Source organism: Lagopus muta, chromosome 1 (genome assembly GCF_023343835.1).
Source record: "Lagopus muta isolate bLagMut1 chromosome 1, bLagMut1 primary, whole genome shotgun sequence".
NCBI classification, from domain to species: Eukaryota; Metazoa; Chordata; class Aves; order Galliformes; family Phasianidae; genus Lagopus; species Lagopus muta.
Genome location: NC_064433.1, coordinates 190,876,876 through 190,894,860, shown reverse-complemented (window position 1 = coordinate 190,894,860; position 17,985 = coordinate 190,876,876). Strand labels below are relative to the sequence as shown.

The window sequence follows — 17,985 nt, the reverse complement described above, 5'->3', positions numbered from 1 at the left end:
GCAAAGAGGGAAAAAGGAGGGGGGAAAGCCAGCAGGCACTTAACTGCTCTCAAGCTGCTCTTTTGTGCCAAGACCACTCCATCTCTGGTATTGTTTACACTGAAATAAAAGCTGAACAGTGTCGGATCTTAAAATAACTTGCTGTTTTCAGCTCAGGAAAGCCAGGGTCAGGGAAGTTTGGAGCAAATTTAAAGAGGCAGGATGACTAAGGGATGGACTGGGACTCATGTAAGGAGGCATTCACATGCACGTGGTGCCCAATCATCAGCCTGGAGCAAACTGTTCAGGTCTCTGGGTCTCCCTATCCATACTACCTAGACTGGATCAGGCCTTGATCAGGCTGAGATGTGACATCTGCACTTGTTCTCCCAAAGCAAATCTGCAGCCACAGAGGTTTCCTCTGTTAGGAATTCTTCACACACGTTAGAGGACAGGTGAAACTGATCCAAACGACTCTGAGATGTGCAACCAGTGGGTCTAGATGTGAATTACTGTGTTTTAAAAAGAAGAGCTCCATGATGCTGAGTGCAGAAAGCACTGATGAGAACACTGAGGAAGTGCTGAATTTACAGGGATTGCTGCAGGGTGACATCCCTAGGGTGAGAGGAAGGGGCTCAAAGAGGAACTCCATATTGCTGCCCTAGTGCAGGCCACCTCCAAATCTTGAATGGGGCAGGGTGCATTACGTCTTTGTTAACAAGACATGCTTGGATATACGGAGTGAACTAAGACAAGTCTGCCTCCTACCCACCATGGTTCAAGCTCAGCTCAACCACTGATGGCTTGATATTTGGACAAGATGATCTTAGTGGCTTTTCCAACCTTAATGATTCTGTGATTCCATGATAACCTTGCTCATCTCTTGCCATAGAGCACTGTGCTGTCTGCTGGGACACAGATTGGCCTCTAGGTAAGATGATGACCAGCTATGGTTATTAAGATGAACCCAAGGCAAATCAACTTGAGTTGATAGGAGCCGAAGCATCAAGTCCTCCTGACCCAGCTGGAGGGTGTAGGATTCAGCAAGGGTGACAAATCCCAAAATACAGCACATGGGGCTTGGGTGCTTTCAGAGACACAAGGACGTGCCTACACCTCCCTCCTTTCTCCCATTTCTCAAACATCAGCATGCTTCCCAGCACAGCTCACTGCTCATCTAGGGTGCGAGCAGGGAAGGAAGCAGGCGTGTGCCGGGTACAATAGCAAGGAAGTACCTGGTCATTAGTGCTTCCCCTTTGGTCTCATTCCTCCTGGCCACAACAGAGGTGGAGACAGTGGAAAGTGGGGGCTGCCCTGGGGTTGCTGCTTTGCTTAGGTTCCCAGGGTACCTTCCCTGGTACCCTGCTCCTACATGCAAGGATGGTGAACACCAGTGATCTGGTGGTGGTTTTGGGTGGTGGGTGGCACATAAATCAATGTTTTTTCTCTGGTCTTATTCTGTAGCCCCTTTGCTGAGCTTTCGGGCAGCTCCTGTCCACTGGACAGAATTTGGGGGCGGTACCTTTGTGTGGTGTTTTAACCCTTCACCTCAACAAACACTCAAATAAACCTGGTTGCAGGGAATCAGCAGAGCGACAGGCACTGCTGGCTTGATACTGGGACCAAGGCATATTGGGAAAAGAAGTGAGAAGGGAGCAAGAGCAGCACATGGACTGAGCAGCACAGACTACAGGCAGCCCACGCATGCAGGGTTGGGAGTAAGCTGAAAAAGCTTGAAAGTGGAAGGAGAGTCCCCTCTTTCCAGCTGGGAAACCAACAGCTCTGCAGCCTCTGCAGGCAGAGAGACTCAGCTCCCCATTAAACATTAATGCTGGGCCCTGGCTGGCGTTTTGTGAGATGGTAAAAGCCTGCGGAGCACTGAGGATTGATCCCAGATCAATCCTCAGCCAGATCCTGGGAGCACCTCGCTGAATTCATGAAGAAGAAATAAAAGAAACGAAGTCCCAGATGATATTAAAAAAAAAAAGAAAAAAAAAATAGCACTTGATGACTCTCTTTTGGCTGGGGACATGTGTGCCCAGGCTGGGTGGAAGAGGCCACTGCTGCCAAGCACAGCCCATGGGCAGGAGCCAGCGCCGGCCCTTTCCCACGCTCCGCTCACCCTCAGTCTTCAGCTCAGAGCAGCGACGTTTACTCATCCACTAATGCATCACTGCTCCTTCTCTTTGATTTTTCACTGTGGCCTGAAAAGCCTGGCTGAGATCGGGTTGCTGTTGACTAGGGCAAAGCCGTAGTACGAGCACTTGGGAAGCCTTGAGCATTGGGTGAGACATCATGGCTGAGCTGAGACACCAACTGTGCAAAGCAGACTGAAACCTCAGCACGTACTGCCTTCCCTCCCTCCACTGTGGGGAAAAATCTCTTGCACACAGGCAGCAAATTGGTTTTCATAAAACATGAAAACCCACCAAGGGTTTGCTTGGTGCCCATGAGTCAATGACCAGAGAGAGAGCTCACATCGTATGGCAGAAGAAAAGGAGAAGATAGATGGATGGGGGCAGAAACAGGAAGGTACCAACCCATCTGAAATAAGTAACCTGGGCATGGGTCCCCTGAAAGGATGTACTCACTGGTCCATGAGAAATTAAATTACACACGTAGCTGCACCTCTCAGACCTATCAGAAATAGGAGACGTCAGAGTTTTGGCTGAAGCATCGGCTCCAGAAGGAGTTAAAGGCACATGAGATAAGTTTAGCAGGATTGTTATAATAGATATATATATTTTTTTCTGTTCTTTCTTCCCCCGACAAGCAAAGCTTGTATGAGAAAATACAGTTCGCAGCACAGACCTGGCTGCCTGCCCACTAGGGCAGGGAAAACGCAGATGGTTGGAAACTCAGCGTTGCGGCCACGGAGTCGGGCTCTGGGCACAGCACCCAGCAGAGGGGCCCTGGGAACCCAACAGCTGTGTGATAACAAGAAATATTCTCGAAAACAAGGGTCAACAGAGCAAAGCTGATGCCTTCTTTTGTGCTGCACCTTGGGTGTGTTAAGCACATACACACTGCAATCCATTGAGGGGACATAACTAGCCATATTCCCACCCAGAATGGATTAAAACTTGATAAAAGCAAGCAAAACCTCAGCGACTTTTTGCCTTTTGTCTCCAGATGGAGGAAGCATCACAGTTTGGATTAAAGGCAGAGCTGTTGCACAGAGTCCCTCCTTGCAAGGCTCCTCTTGTTCAAAGCAGTAATTAGCTACCTAAGTAAATAGGTGTTAGCAGAAACAAAGAGCTGCGCTCCGTCTGGGTAAACACCTCAGATCTAATTTAATTTCCCCTCTTTTAGTAAACGTTCTCACTGCTACACAGCTATTTCCAGGCTGGGGCACTCACCGGTGATACCGGGGCAGCCGTGTCAGTCCCTGAGGCTGAAACGAGCTCCTTTTGATGAGCCAGATGTGGAGCACAGCTGGCGGTCACTGACAGCAGCACCACGCTAAACTCCATCCGTGCCTTAATCCTCAGAGCCTCCTAGTCTAGACAGGACACAACCCACTAATGTAAAAACCAAGCATCAGAAAATTTACCATCTCCTGTTGAGCTGCTGGCAGAAGGAAGCAACAAAGGGCTCTTTGGCCTATTTTTCTTTGTTTTCTTGCAAAGGCGTTCTGCTTTTTTTTCTTGCAATCCTTGCAAGGCAGTATTCATCCAACCTTGCTGCCTGTAGCCTCTTTCAGGTTTCATTTGCTCACTGGCTGTGCTAAAAAGCAATGGAGGTACCCTGTAGTGAGCAAGCACCTTTGCTGGTGATGTAGTGCTCTCCTGGCTGGGAAGAGACCTGATAACAGCCTTTCAGTATCTGAATGGGGGCTGTAAGAAAGAAGGGACAGACTCTTTAGCAGGGTCTGTTGTGACAGGACAAGGGGAAGTAGTTTCATACTAAAAGAGGGGAGATTTAGATTGGATATAAGAAAGAAGTTTTTTACACTAAGAATGGGAGGCACTGGCATAGGTTGCCGAGAGAGGTAGTGGGTGCACCATCCCTGGAGACACCCAAGGTCAGGCTGGATGGGCTCTGAGCACTGATGGAGCTGAGGGTGCCCCTGTTCTTTGCAGGTGAGTTGGAACCTGATGGCCTTTAAAGGTCCCTTCCAACTCAAACCATTCTATGAACCCAGCCAGGAGCCACCTGGTTTTGAGGCCAGATCCAGGCTGTGGGGTTGGCATAATGCAGGCAGCGCCCCGCATCCCCCAGGAACGAGAAAAAGCAGATGTGCATGGGAGCTTCACCAATGGCTTCTGATGTCATTACACCACACTGTCTGACTGCTGGGAGAAGTGGGTGGAGGTAATTAATTGCTACAATTAGCACAGAGCTACTACTGCCTATGATGTTTATCTTTTCCTGCTGCTTTTTGTCCATCCAATTATTGACTTTTAACACCATGCTGATCAGTGTGGCCCAGAGGTCCCGGGACACAGCCTGGAGCCCAGGAGGTCCCTCAGGACACCAGGCTTCACTGCTGTGTGCAGTGAGCAGACAGGGGCTGGGGGCTGCTCCTGGGGGAGCTCCAGAAGCCCTGGACATGGTGCTGGGCACCCTGCTCCGAGGCAGGGATGGCCTGGAAGGACCCTGAGGTGCCTCCAGCCTCAGCCACTCTGCGACAACCACAGAAATGGTGTTTTCACATTGCTTAGCAGGGATGGTGAATGAAAGGCGTCTTGCAGAGGTCACCATTCCTGCGAACACCAAAGCAAAGCACCAGCCCTGCATAATTCATGCTCCCTCTTTCCATAGCATCTGGCCACATCTGCTGCATTCCTGTCGCAGGCTCTTTCACAGCTGACTCAGAAAACTGCTCTTTGGCAGCTGGGTACTGTTTCAAGTGGGTACTTTCCCTCCAGCACTAACAAGCTGTGATTTAGTTACAAATAAGGAGTTTTGTTTCTCATTTGCTGATGTCACTCTGTGGTCCTGTGGGGAACATCGCTTGCATCTCTACAGCCTGAAAAATCCTATGTTCCCTTTGGGACAGATGCACTTGAAGGCACAAGATTGTTTTTCCTTTTGATGCTCAGGTTTATATTTCAGTGAAGTCCAGTATCGATCCTGCTGTCCCCAAATGGAAGCTCGTTTTACTAAATGGGAAGAAAACAAATCCCCCCAGCTGCATGCATGCAAAACTCAAACTAAAAGAGAGATTTAGATTGGATGTAAGGAAGACATCTTTTACTGTAAGGGTAGGGAAGCACTGGCACAGGCTGCCCAGAGAGATGGCGGTCCCCCGTCCCTGGGCTCAGGCTGGATGAGCTCTGATGGAGCTGTGGGTATCCCTGTGCATTGCAGGGGAGTTGGACCAGATGCCTTTTTGAAGGTCCCTTCCAACTCGTAGGATTCTGTGATGGATGAAAATAGAAAATCCTGCAACCAAACAGCTCTCAATAAGCTGCGTCGCTGACATCGCAACGGGATGCAATTTATTTAGCCTGACCTTTCCCTGCCAGATTACACTCATGGCATTATCGAGGATCCTTTCTGCCACTTGTACACCCATTGCCAAGGTGACGTCCCCTCTAATGCGTCACTCAGGGGAGATTGCACGCGTGCTGTTGTGATGCTTTGTTTGCTGTCCTGCCTGACGAGATCTTGGCAGGGTTTCAGCTCACGCAGATTGCAGCTGCTCTGCACTGGACCAAAACAGACTCAAGCTGGATGTTGCTAAGGGGAGCTTGCTACATAAACGCAGAGCATGGAGCCCAAGTCCCCTTTGGTTAGGTGCTTTTCAAGGCTGATTTCTGAAGATCCTTTGGGGATGAGATAAAACAGTAATGCACACAGAGAGGGTTTATTGTGTGTGCCAGAAGGAGGTTTGAAAGGACTCAGCATTCCACATCCTTTGGCAGCGCATGCTGGGTCCTCAGGGAAAGCCGCAATGAGGTAAAGGCATGGATAACATAAAGGCCCGGATGAGATAAAACCAAGGTGGAGATAAGATGCCCACAGCTGATAGGAAGAACATCAAGACCACAATGCTGCACCCCAGGCACTCAGACCAACCTCATGCTGGATGTGACCTCTCCCAGTGCCTCTGAGCAAGCTGTGGAGCCCTTGGAGGGCTGGAAGCTGGTGGCACCATTCTGAGGGCCAGGCTTGGTGAGGTGGTTGTGAAAGTTCCCAAGCCATGCTGGGGATGTGGAGGTGGCTCAATGGCACTGATTGCAGCAGCTTGCCAAAGCACAGCTGGGTTTGGATGGTGGAAAATGATGAGTGGAATAGGTCCTGTTGCTCCAGGAGACTATCCCATATCTACCTCCTTCCACCCAAGCTTTTCTCAGGAGGAAATAGTGATGGAGATAGGGAGGACATGCACATTCATCACACAGTACAATGACAGTGGTGGGGACAGCCAAAGCAGGAGGAAAGACATGGTCCTGCAATCCCAGTAAAGCTCTCCAATGAGGGACTGAAACTGCTGAACAAAGGGAATTTTCACTGCTGATTCCCATGACTTTCAAGGGGAATGTGGTAATGGATGGGGACAAAGGCTGCAGCTAAAAGCTATCCCAAACCCCATCAACTTCTCATAAGAGGCTCAGAGGGCTACAGTCATAGGGAAAAAGTGAATTAGGTAGCTTGCACAGGCAAAACTTGCTCTGCTTTGGATATCAAAGGTGGGAAATACACGCGGAGTCATGCAGAGATTACTCCAGATCCTCTAGCCCTGCACAGAGCAGCACCTTCCTCCTATAGGTCTGACTGAAAGAGCATTCGGGTCCTGCTGAGAGCATGGGATGGGGCATGCTTTGTTTGAGGACCTGGCTCTCACGGTACCTGAGTTCTCCTCGGACTGGTTGAAGCCACAGATCTGACAGATGCTGCGAACCCACTTGTTCATGTCGTCCTCAGTCTCGGCCACCAGGTAGAAGGTCCTGTCGCTGGTCTTGATGTCGAAGATGTAGCTGTCTTGCAGCTCCTTCTTGTTGAAGGTCAGTCCCGCGTCCACTTGCTCGCAGAAATTGAGGTTGATCACACGCAAGGGTTTCTTGGAGTGGTCATTTTTGTAGTACTCCAGGACGTCGGGGTCGCCGCTCATCCGACCACTGCGCAGGACGAACCAGCGCTTCTTCCATGCCTGAAACCAAGAAGAGAGGGGACGTCAAACCCATTGCTCACGTCATGAGGGCCAGAAAACCACTCTCATGGATAGAGTGACACAGATGCATGTGACACCTCCCCACCCAGGGATGCTCTGGGACACTGCTCGAGGCGTCCATATAAGCAGTGCACAGACCCAGGACTTCGGTACCCAAATCTCACTGGTTATCTGAGAGAATTAAGCACTGAAATATCATTATGGCTTAAGATACAAATGACTCCAAGAAGCATTAGTCCTGAGGCTTACAGTGACCTTGCTCAGCCACACTCTCAGGACCCGAATATCCTTCACTCCTGGATGATAATCTGCAATTGCAGTATCAAAATGCCTTTCAGCAGCTCAGAGGAGTCCTGGAGCTTTGGACACAGAGCTCTGGGCATCCTGCCCTTCAGAGAAACCCCTGAGAGAATCATAGGGAGCATCTGCAGATACTGAGCATGCCAATTCCATCTCTGTTTAAATGCCAGGATAGAAAAGCTAATGAAACCAATGGGAAACTGGTTCGGCTTTTTAAATATCAGGAATAATGCCAGGGGGCAATCCAAGCTTCATTTGTTTTTCAGCATCTTCTGCTCCTGGGTACAAAGGAAGTTCCTTAGCAAAGAAAAGGTTATTATTGATTTCTATGGGTAGCAGCCTTGGAAAACAAATGCCAGTTATCAGTGCCAGTGCTGGGATTTGAACAAAGATGCCTTTTTCTACGATAAGAGTGGTGATGCACTGATGCATGTGACAAGAGAGATGGTGGGTGCCCCGTCCCTGGAGACATTCATGGTCACCAAGCTCTGAGCACCTGATGGAGCTGTGAGTGTCCCTGTTCATCGCAGAGGACCTGGACCAGATGGCCTTTAAAGGTCCCTTCCAACTCAAACCATTCTAAGATTCCATGATTCTAAGTCAATGGAGAGAGGCAGGTGCTTCCCAGCATTGCTTCATGGGAGTTCTTGCTGAATAAAACATCAGTTTTGTCTATTAAATACCAGAGGGCACCAACGCAAGCTCAACAAAAGCATTTAGGTCATCTAACTGACCAGAAACGAAAGCATCTGAACAACATGGGATGGATACTGCCCACGTGGATGAGCAGGGTGAGGGAGGGCGAGGCCCATGCTCTCAATTCACACAAAATGATTCCTTTCCCACCACCCTGCCCCAATTCTGGATATTTGTTTGAGAGATTTACTCTATTTTATTTTTTCACCACCAGGTTTTGGGTTCATGCGATCATGAGAGGTCAGGGCATAAAAAAACACTTGATGTCCCTACGAAGGAAGAACCAACTGCCACATCTTTAATAACCCCGGAGAGGCAGAAAGGTGAGCACTGTGTGAGGACCTCCATGATGATCTCTGGGAGGCGATGGTAGCCCCATCAGTTTTCACACACAGGTGACAGGACATGAGCTAGATCTTAGGCGTCCAGTTGCATCAGGATACCACAGTTTTGGATACTTTGGTGGCTGAAATAAGGGAAAGAAACCTTTGTGATTGTTTGGACCACACTTCTCAAAGGCTTCCAGATTGCTTTTGTTTGTGTCTTTGAGATCCGTAAGCTAATCAGTTTTGCACTGATTCTCAAACTGGTTCCTGGTGCCAGGAAAGCATCTTCTGTACAGACTTCCAAATGCAGCAGAGAAACAAACTGCTTAGCAAGAGGACTGATAGGGCTAACAGATTTTGGTTTTGTCCAGGAGATGTTCAGCTACCTCTCTATGAGATGGTTGCTCCTAGACAAAGAGAATACGTGCATGATGGAGATGCACCCGTCAGGGAGGGAAAAAACAAACACAAAACTGTCTTCCCCAGGCAGCAGCAACGATTTTGCTATTCCATCTCCTCAAAATGGATTACCCAAAACATTGGGAATCAATCTTAGGAACATTTTTTCTAGCTCTTAAACATCCTATCACCTTCTTCTTCTTAACATAAAACCACTTCTTTGCTGCCACCCTACAGAACTAAGAGATGGGCACCCATCCAGATCATCCTGGATGATGTGCTGGATCACATGAGGAACGAGTGTGTGATCTGAGACAGCCTGCACGGCTTCACCAGGGGAAGGTCATGCTTGACCAATCTGGTGGCCTTCTATGATGGAATGACGGCATTGGTGGACAAGGGAAAGGCGATTGATGTTATTTACCTGGACTTGAGCAAGGCCTTTGACATGGTCCCCCACCTCATCCTTATCTCCAAATTGGAGGAATGTGGATTTGATGGGTGGACCACTCCATGGGTAAGAAACTGGTTGAAAGGCCGCAGGTGGTCATCAACGGTTCTATGTCCAGTTTTCTGACGACATCAAGCTGAGTGGTGTGATTGACACGGTGGAAGGAAGGGATGCCATTCAGAGGAACCTTGACAGGCTAGAAAGGTGGGCCTGGGTGAATCTAATGAGGTTCAACATGGCAAAGTGCAGAGTTTTTTGCACTTGGGCCGGAGGAATCCCAGGCGTCCATACAGACTGGAAGGAGCGGTCCTTGAAAGCAGCCCTGCAGAGAAGGACCTGGGGGCCTTGATAGAGGAAAAGCTTAACATGAGCCAGCAGTGAGCCCTTGCAGTTCGGAAGGCAAATGGGTATCCTGGGCTCCATCAGAAGAGGGGTGATTGTTCCCCTCTACTCTGCTCTTGTGAGGCATCATCTGGAGTACTGCGTCCAGGTCTGGAGCCCCCAGTACAGGAAGGATGGGGAGCTGTTGGAGAGGGTCCAGAGGAGAGCCACAAAGAGGATCAGGGGTCTGGAACACCTCCACTACGAAGACAGGCTGAGGGAGATGGGCTCGTTCAGCCTGGAGAAAAGAAGGCTGTGGGGTGACCTCACTGCAGCCTTCCAGTGCCTAAAGGGAGCCTACAAACAGGAGGGAAACCAACTCTTTGAAAGGGTTGATAACTGCAGGACAAGGGAAAATGGTTTGAAATTGAGGGAGGGAAGATTTAGATTGGATGTCAGGGGGAAATTCTTTGCAGAGAGAGTGGTGAGGTGCTGGAACAGCTGCTCAGAAAGGCTGTGGATGCCCTGTCCCTGGAGGTGTTCAGTGCCAGATTGGATGGGGCTCTGGGCAGCCTGGTCTAGTATTAAATGTGGAGGTTGGTGGCCCTGCATGTGGCAGGGAGGTTGGAGTTTGATGATCCTTGAGGTCCCTTCCAACCCTGGCCATTCTGTGATTCTGTGATTACCAAGGGTGTCTGGAAAAAGATGAAGTTGTGCAATCACATGAGCCACTATGTGAATGAAGACACTTCTTGCTCCTTGGCTTTACTGCTTTTCAACCATTTGGAATCAAGCCTTGAGACATCCCTTAAGGGTGAGAAGTTGCACTGAAAAAGACACAAAGTACAGTAACTAGAATCTAGACTTTCAGGGAAAAAAGAGGAGGATGTACTGCAAAAGATGACAGCGATGCTACCACAGCTTCCCTTTTTATCTCTGTTACAAGACCCACAACTTCTCTAGATCTCTGTCGTCTGTCTGGTAGTCATGGAAAGTCCCACATGGTCAATATTTGGCAGAGAAGATGGTATAACATGTAGGCTGGTAGCACTGGTGACACCCTAATATAAGCTGATTGCAAAAGAACTGCTTCAGCCTAAACTACAGCAGGATTTAGGCCAAACTGCAGGAGAATACAAGTCTGTATGAACCTCCATGCTCCAAAATCATGTTTCCAGGGAGGTCCCTTTCTCCTCCTACCATGATGGGAAAAACATGTGATTGGGGATGGGTTGGCCATGATGGCCAACACACATGTCCTCCTTCACCCAAATTTGTTTCCTCTCCTTATTTTCTTTCTCCTGGCTGTTCTGACGTCCCTGCTGTTGCCAGCTCGTGCCTCACACAGTGTGAGGCAAAGGTTGTGTTTATTTAACACTTTTATGATGGAAAAAGGCCAACAGTTTCACTGCTGTAAATGGTACCTGTGTGACATACATCTTCAGCTTTGTGGTCCTTTGCCTGCAACAGATTGCTTCCCATTTAAATTGCAGCTGGCCTTAACATCATTGACAGATATTTTGATGCTTGGCAAGTACTTCTTTGTAAGTATTTTTGTTAAAAATAAAACCCATTCCCCATAATGCTGATGATATGATGTGAATCCTCCCTGGCTGTTGAGAAGTAAGATGGCTGATTCATCACCAGGATGAAGGGAAGGGAAGGGAAGGGAAGGGAAGGGAAGGGAAGGGAAGGGAAGGGAAGGGAAGGGAAGGGAAGGGAAGGGAAGGGAAGGGAAGGGAAGGGAAGGGAAGGGAAGGGAAGGGAAGGGAAGGGAAGGGAAGGGAAGGGAAGGGAAGGGAAGGGAAGGGAAGGGAAGGGAAGGGAAGGGAAGGGAAGGGAAGGGAAGGGAAGGGAAGGGAAGGGAAGGGAGAGGAGGGGAGAGGAGGGGAGAGGAGAGGAGAGGAGAGGAGAGGAGAGGAGAGGAGAGGAGAGGAGAGGAGAGGAGAGGAGAGGAGAGGAGAGGAGAGGAGAGGAGAGGAGAGGAGAGGAGAGGAGAGGAGAGGAGAGGAGAGGAGAAAAATGGAAAAAGGAAAGGAGAAGGACAAACAGAAATACCTCCCTGGAAATATTTCTACCCTATTCTTTCTCCCCCTGCTGCCACGTTTGCCCACAGCAGCACAGCACACCGCAGGTGTGAAATAAGTCTTCCAAAATGTAATCTGACACATATCGCAGTGTATAAACCAAGCTGGCATGTGGGATAAGTGACTGATCTGTGATGTTGGGCAAATGTTTCACACAGGATAAAATCAGAGACCGAATGATTAGAAGCAGCAAACTCAGCAGAGGTGCAAACACGTCCTGGTATCCCAGATTCACTATGAGCTAGAAGAGTCTTGGGCACAGAACGGCTCCTGCCATTGCTCCCATGGCCACGAGCTGTAGTGTGGATGCTTCAGAGTGCACTGGAAGCCCACAGTGCCACCACTTTCAGCATCCTAGCAGGATCACCGCTAGGAAATGGCGATAGAGATGGAGGTGTCACGGGAGCACATGATGTGACACTCTCCATTGCCTTCTGCATCATTTTGGATGTTTTGGCTGGCCCGGTGGTGTTCTTGTTTTTGTTACATGCAACAACAGCACCAATTGTAATTGGGGCTGAGCTTTTCCCAGACACCTGTCCCTGTAGAAGGGACACAGCTGCCTACTGCAGCTGTGCTATCTGCACCATGGAGTGATGCTGAGAACAGGAGAATAACCTGCTGGTGACCTGTATTATAATGTTGTCTTTGTCTGTGTCCCTGCAGGCTTGTTATCTCATCTGATGGACAGAAGGATGCTGGTTTGATTATTCATGCAAGAAAACCTCTCCCTTCCCTATGCTAGTGCTAACTCAGAGGAAATAAATATATCTAGGAAGAAGACAGATTTCACAAGAAAGAGCAGGGAGTGGGGAAAACTCATGAGTCTGCTCAGGTAAGCAGCTTACCTGTGCAGCTTACCAAGCACCTTTGGGCCCTACCATGGCCACCCAACCCCATGTCCCCAAGTAAGAGAGCTCCGAGACCCCTTCCAAACACACACCACTGCCCTCTGAGCACTGTCTCCTCACCTGCTGCCTGCTCCTCGCTCCCTTTAAAGGGATGGAGAAGACCTCGCAGTTGAGCGCTGCTGCTTCCTAGAGCCTTTTCTCAGCTGCACACCCATGAGACGGGCTGCCCCGCCGTGCTGATCCCTGCTAATCATGCGTCTGCCACGGCAGAGTTCACGGCGAGTTCGTTAGTGGCATCACTTTGGGGAAGGTTTGATTGACAGCGTTAATAACACCGAGCTGCAGCAGCGCGAGCCTGCAGGGCACAGTGAGCCTTGACGGGGTGCACGGCAGCTCCTCCTCAGCTCACTGGGGAACCAGGGAATTAATAGCAATATAAAAAACACCCTGGTGTGTATCTCCGGCCGTCAAACCTTCTCTCCTGGAGGTTTCTCCCATCGTTGAAGACATAATTAGCCTTTGGAGTACGCACCAAATTGTTACATGCAAAACCCACCCCCAAGGCGGCTGGGCCAACACAAGCCTTCCTGCACCAAGCATCATTTATGGCTGGCTGGAGGCTTTAAGGACGTTTTACAAGACTAGAACCTATTTGAAAGATCTCTCAAAAACACATAGGCTCCAAAGCCAGCTCCTGCCAATAGACATTCCTGCTCCTAGGCAAAAGATGGTTTGGGATGGCTTCTACTCAAAGAGATGCCAGTGAGAGCTGCAGAACCATAGCATCCATATTTGCTCTGTGCTGCTGTGTTCAGTGAACTCGGAGGGAAAAAAAAAAACAACAGTGACACAGTGTGGAAAACATTTCCCTTGGTATTTATTTTAGGGGAGTTCTCTGGTTGGAAAGATTTCAATAGTTCAATGCTGTGCTGTCGATCTTAGGAAAATAAAGATTTCCCTGGGTGACATGAGGGCACTGATTGTGTTTCTGCTGGGATGCTGGAGCGTCTCATTTGGAATGGGGTGGAAAAGCAAAATATCAAATAGTGAGGTTGTACTTACACTGTCAGACAGCTATGACCATCTGAGAATAAGGGACACAAGGGAAACCCCAGGGTGGGCTGGGAGTGCTTCTACTAGAAAGATGGAGACAAACTGTGCTGGGAGATGCACACGGACAGCAAATTTCAATGGAAAATTTCTATTAAATGCATAGAAAAGGCTTCAAAATGATTGGTAGTACAAAAAGAAAACAAGATGTGGGGAACGTCCATCCTTGGAGATACTCAAAACCTGCCAGCACAAGGCCTGAGAACATGATTTACCTCCAGACTTGGCCTTAACATCAAAGCTAGCCCTGCTTTGAGTGAGAGCTTGGACCAGAGAACTCCGAGCTCCCTTCCAACCTGAATTATCTCCACAGCTAAATGACTTTTCCATAACTAGACCCAGTTCCCAGGGAGGAATTGATACGATCTGAACTTGCTGTATGAAGACCTGATGAGCAGTGCTTGTGCACCACCCTGTCATATGTTCATCCTCCATAACACCAATTTCACGTGCTGAAGGGCAGCATGAATATATTTTAGCTCTTCTTAAGGAAAGGAAGCTCTTCTAGTAATTCCTTTTGCAGAAGGTGCCTTTGCAAGCAGAAAGGTGCAGGAAATGAGGGGTTCAGAGGAGTGAGCTCTTGCCCTGGGGCTGGCTGCAGATGGTTCACGTGCAAGGCCTCCATGTCCCTGCTTTTGTTATCTGGAAGTATTTCCTGCTATTCAGCCCTGCTCTGTATTTCTCTCTGTTATTCCTAGCCGAAATTTCTTCTCCCCCACCACAGCACACCCCTCACAGAGGGACCAGAGCAGCAAAACAAAAGGGTGACAGGGAACATGGCCTATAAAAGCAAGGCTTTGGGTGATATCACCGGGGCCCCAAAGAGCCATGCAGTGAGTCTCCATCCAACTGTTTAGTCTGGGTCTGATCCAGAAGCCAGGGCAGCTAAAGGGATTTTTCATGTTTAGCCTTGAGGTGCTTTGTTTTTGGCAATGTTGGCCCCAAAAGTCCATCCCGGCCCCTGTATCTTCCTTGGCCACATCCTGACTTGATGCTGATGTGAGTGGGGAGTAGTGGCACCCTTGAGTTGGATTGCTGGGAACCAGAAATGCAAGTGATGAACTGAGCAAAAAGCTGCACTGTCTTCATCCCTCACCATCATCAGTGCTGGAGCACAGCTTGTTTGCTGGCTTACACCTTGCTTCCTCTTCTGACATGGCTAATATGGACAAGAGGCTGAGATGACAGACAGGATGCTCCAGGGGGTTATTATGTGGCATTATATTTGTCATAGTATGATACTATAGTTATCACACAATTATTATGACACTACAGTTATGTTTACATGATGCACAAAGAGACTAGTGCTTCTCCTGGTTTGCAAAATCCAAACACCACCATCGACTATACTCAACCCTGGAGGTCCTTCAGCATTCTGGTGGCTCTGTGCCAGGCTCTCCCAAGTATGCCCAGGCCCAAAACTGGACCCAGGACTCCAGGTGTGGTCTCACCAGTGCTGAGTGGAGGGGAAGAATCCCCTCCCTGTTGGTGGTGATACCTGGTGATACCTGGCCCAATGCAGTCTAGGATGTTAGCCTTCTTAAATGGCAACAGTACATGGCTGGCTCACGCTCAACTTCATGCCTATCTACTACCACCAGCTCCTTTTCTCTTCAGGAAGCAATCAGAGCTGACCCAACACCCACAGCAGTCTCTGGACAACTTGCCTTCAGTTAAAAATCCATCCTATCTCCTTTCTCCCCTCACTACAGTGATGGTCCATAGCAAGAGCTGTCTGTGGGCAGACCTATGGCATTGAACAGGTTGCCCAGAGAGGTGGTGGGTGCCCCAAGCCTGGAGACACTCAAGGTCAGGTTGGATGGGGCTCTGAGCACCTGGTAGAGCTGTGGGTGTCCCTGTTCACTGGTGGGGAGTTGGCCAGATGACCTTTAGGGGTCCCTTCCAACTCAAATGACTCTATGATTCTGTGATTTAACACACACGACACAAGCACGCAAGCAGCAAGAAAGGAGTTTACTTTGCTTTTTGAGCTTTGGGTTTCTGGAAGAAAAAGCAAACTGCTCAGAGATTTTTCTTCCCTCCTGAGACTTTGGTATCAGGCTCTGATAAGTGCTTTCCCGGCGGGATATGAGAACCAGTTGGCAGAAACAAGGGCCTGTTACACAAGCAGGGCTGGACATGGGAACTCAGCACAAACAAATGGCTTTGATAATCAGGACCCAGTTTTTCTGTCTTTCTGGGCAGTCTGAGCCGTCAATGTCTTTTCTTCTATGCAGCAGGAATTGGAGAATGCGAGAGAGAGAGCAGGAGACCTCTGCAAGAGCAAAACAAATCCCACAGGACTGCCAATGGCTTCCATCCCTTTTCTCCTAGGTTCAGGCTGCCCCAAATTGCTCCCACAAGGATAGAGATCTGCCTCAAATAACATCCACCCCGCACTGGCCACGGATCCTGCCCCAGGTCCACGTTGAGCACACGCTGGTTTCTGCACACACAAAAGTCACTGCAGCTATGCTTTGACCCATTGGAACTCTTGTGTCTCAACGCCAAGTCAATCTAAAACAGTACTTTTGAAGCAAGAAAAGAAGTTGAAAAAAACATCCTAGAATCATAGAATGGTTTGGGCTGGAAGGGACCTTTAACATCATCCAGTTCCAAGCCCCAGCAATAGGCAGGGACACCCCCCTCTAGACCAGGGAACTTGAAGCACAGTTTTCATCGTTTTGGAGGTAGGTACCCATGTCAACTTTTGGACTCAATACCATAATTAAACTGCTCTGCTCTCCACATTTTGAGTGAAGGTGGATGGAAATAGAGATAGAAGAGAGGAACGAGAGGAGTGTTTATAGGTTTCCCCATTCCCTTGATGCATTTCACATAAAGAATGCAGAAAAAAAGGGTCTTGCAAGGTGATACTGAACCTATTCTGAGCTTGCCAAGTCCTATGTAACTACAAAAAGCAAAAATCACCGTCTGCTGTTTCCTCTGAGGTGATCAACTGGAGGTATTGTAAGGCTGAAGGTGACAGTAAAGTTTTAGGGAGTTACTCCCATAATATAAAGGACTGCACTCCTGTTTTCTTTGGCTTACAACAAAGTATTTGGGTCAAGTTTGCTTTTCCAAGAATGATTTCTAACTTTAGGAAAACCCCAAAGCTTGTTAATCGTCAATCACTTTTATGGGCTGTCCTGCTGTCACAGTGCATAACCATTGCCAGTTGGATAAACCACTGCAAAAGTGAGATGATGGGACAAAACTGCATGTGCTGAACGTTATCAGAACAGCTCTATGATCCCCAACTCCTTTGCCATGAGAACAGTGGTCTCACCAATGGGACTTTGGGTGAGAGCGGCGTGGGCAGCATGGCGCTCCTGGCTGCCAAAACTTCCACCAGACACACAGGATCCAGCACAGGGTCCATCTGTACAACATTTGGCAGAGTTCAGTTATGCTCAGGTGAAATGCATTCCCTCAAATGTCTCTCTCTCTTTTTTTTTCTTTTTTCTTTTTTTATCCTTTCCAACAAATTCCTTCAAACTCTCTGAAAAATAGCACCAGTCCCCAGGAACGCTGTGGGAATTGGGCATCCTGATGCCTTTAAAATTTTTTTGGATCTCCATCTTTCCCTGCTGTAGCTTTTTTGTCAAGAAAACATGACTGTGGTAGCCCCAGCATGAGAAACTATTCAAAACGGGCTGCTTTGTGCCAGGTGCCATGGAGTGATTAACAGCATTAGCTCAGAGATGCCAGATTGGAAGAGAAAAGGCAGACCAGGAATGAAATGAGGGTGCTAATCTTGCCGAGGTGAGGAAATGTCTTTATCTTCTGGCTCCCTTGATCTCTTGGCTACAATAATCTTTTCCTATGATCTTTTCCTTGTGGAGAATTCCCCCTTTTCATGTTTAGTTTATGACTGGATGTGGTCAAGGTTCATGTGTCTGCCTGAGCTTTTTGCTCACAGACAAATCATTTTTTGACACAAAAATACGTGCTTGCCTCCAGGTGCTGGTTCAGATCTTCAAGTGGCTTTGACAGATGTGAACCAAATCCCTTTCAGAGAAAATGAAGGCATCGATCCCTGTTCAAACGTGCTCTGAAGACTGTGGGGATATAAAAAGTGTTATGGGGCTGGACTACCAGGATGCCCTCCATTTGGTATCAGACCCAGGTGACACCTTCTGTCCCTGAAATACAGGAGGCAAGAGGATGCTCAGCACTTTCAAGATGTTCACTGGCTCCTGTATGGGCAAGGTCCCCACTGACTGTGACAAATGTTAGACATCATGTCCCATCCAGATTGTCTTTGAATATACTCAAGTTTTCTGTGAACAGGTTAAGATTATGCTAGTTTGATCCAAGTCATTTCGGGCTGAATCAAACTCAG

At 48.6% G+C, this 17,985-nt stretch overlaps 1 protein-coding gene across 2 annotated transcripts in view; it reads right to left on the bottom strand.

The window, feature by feature from the left end:
* Positions 1-17,985, bottom strand: part of GAB2 (GRB2 associated binding protein 2) — an 88,442-nt gene that overhangs the window by 30,039 nt on the left and 40,418 nt on the right. For both annotated transcript variants that reach the window (XM_048933794.1, XM_048933795.1), the window contains exon 2: positions 6,778-7,078. In XM_048933794.1, coding sequence (XP_048789751.1) covers positions 6,778-7,078 — 301 coding nt within the window. The remainder of the gene's footprint in view (positions 1-6,777; positions 7,079-17,985) is intronic.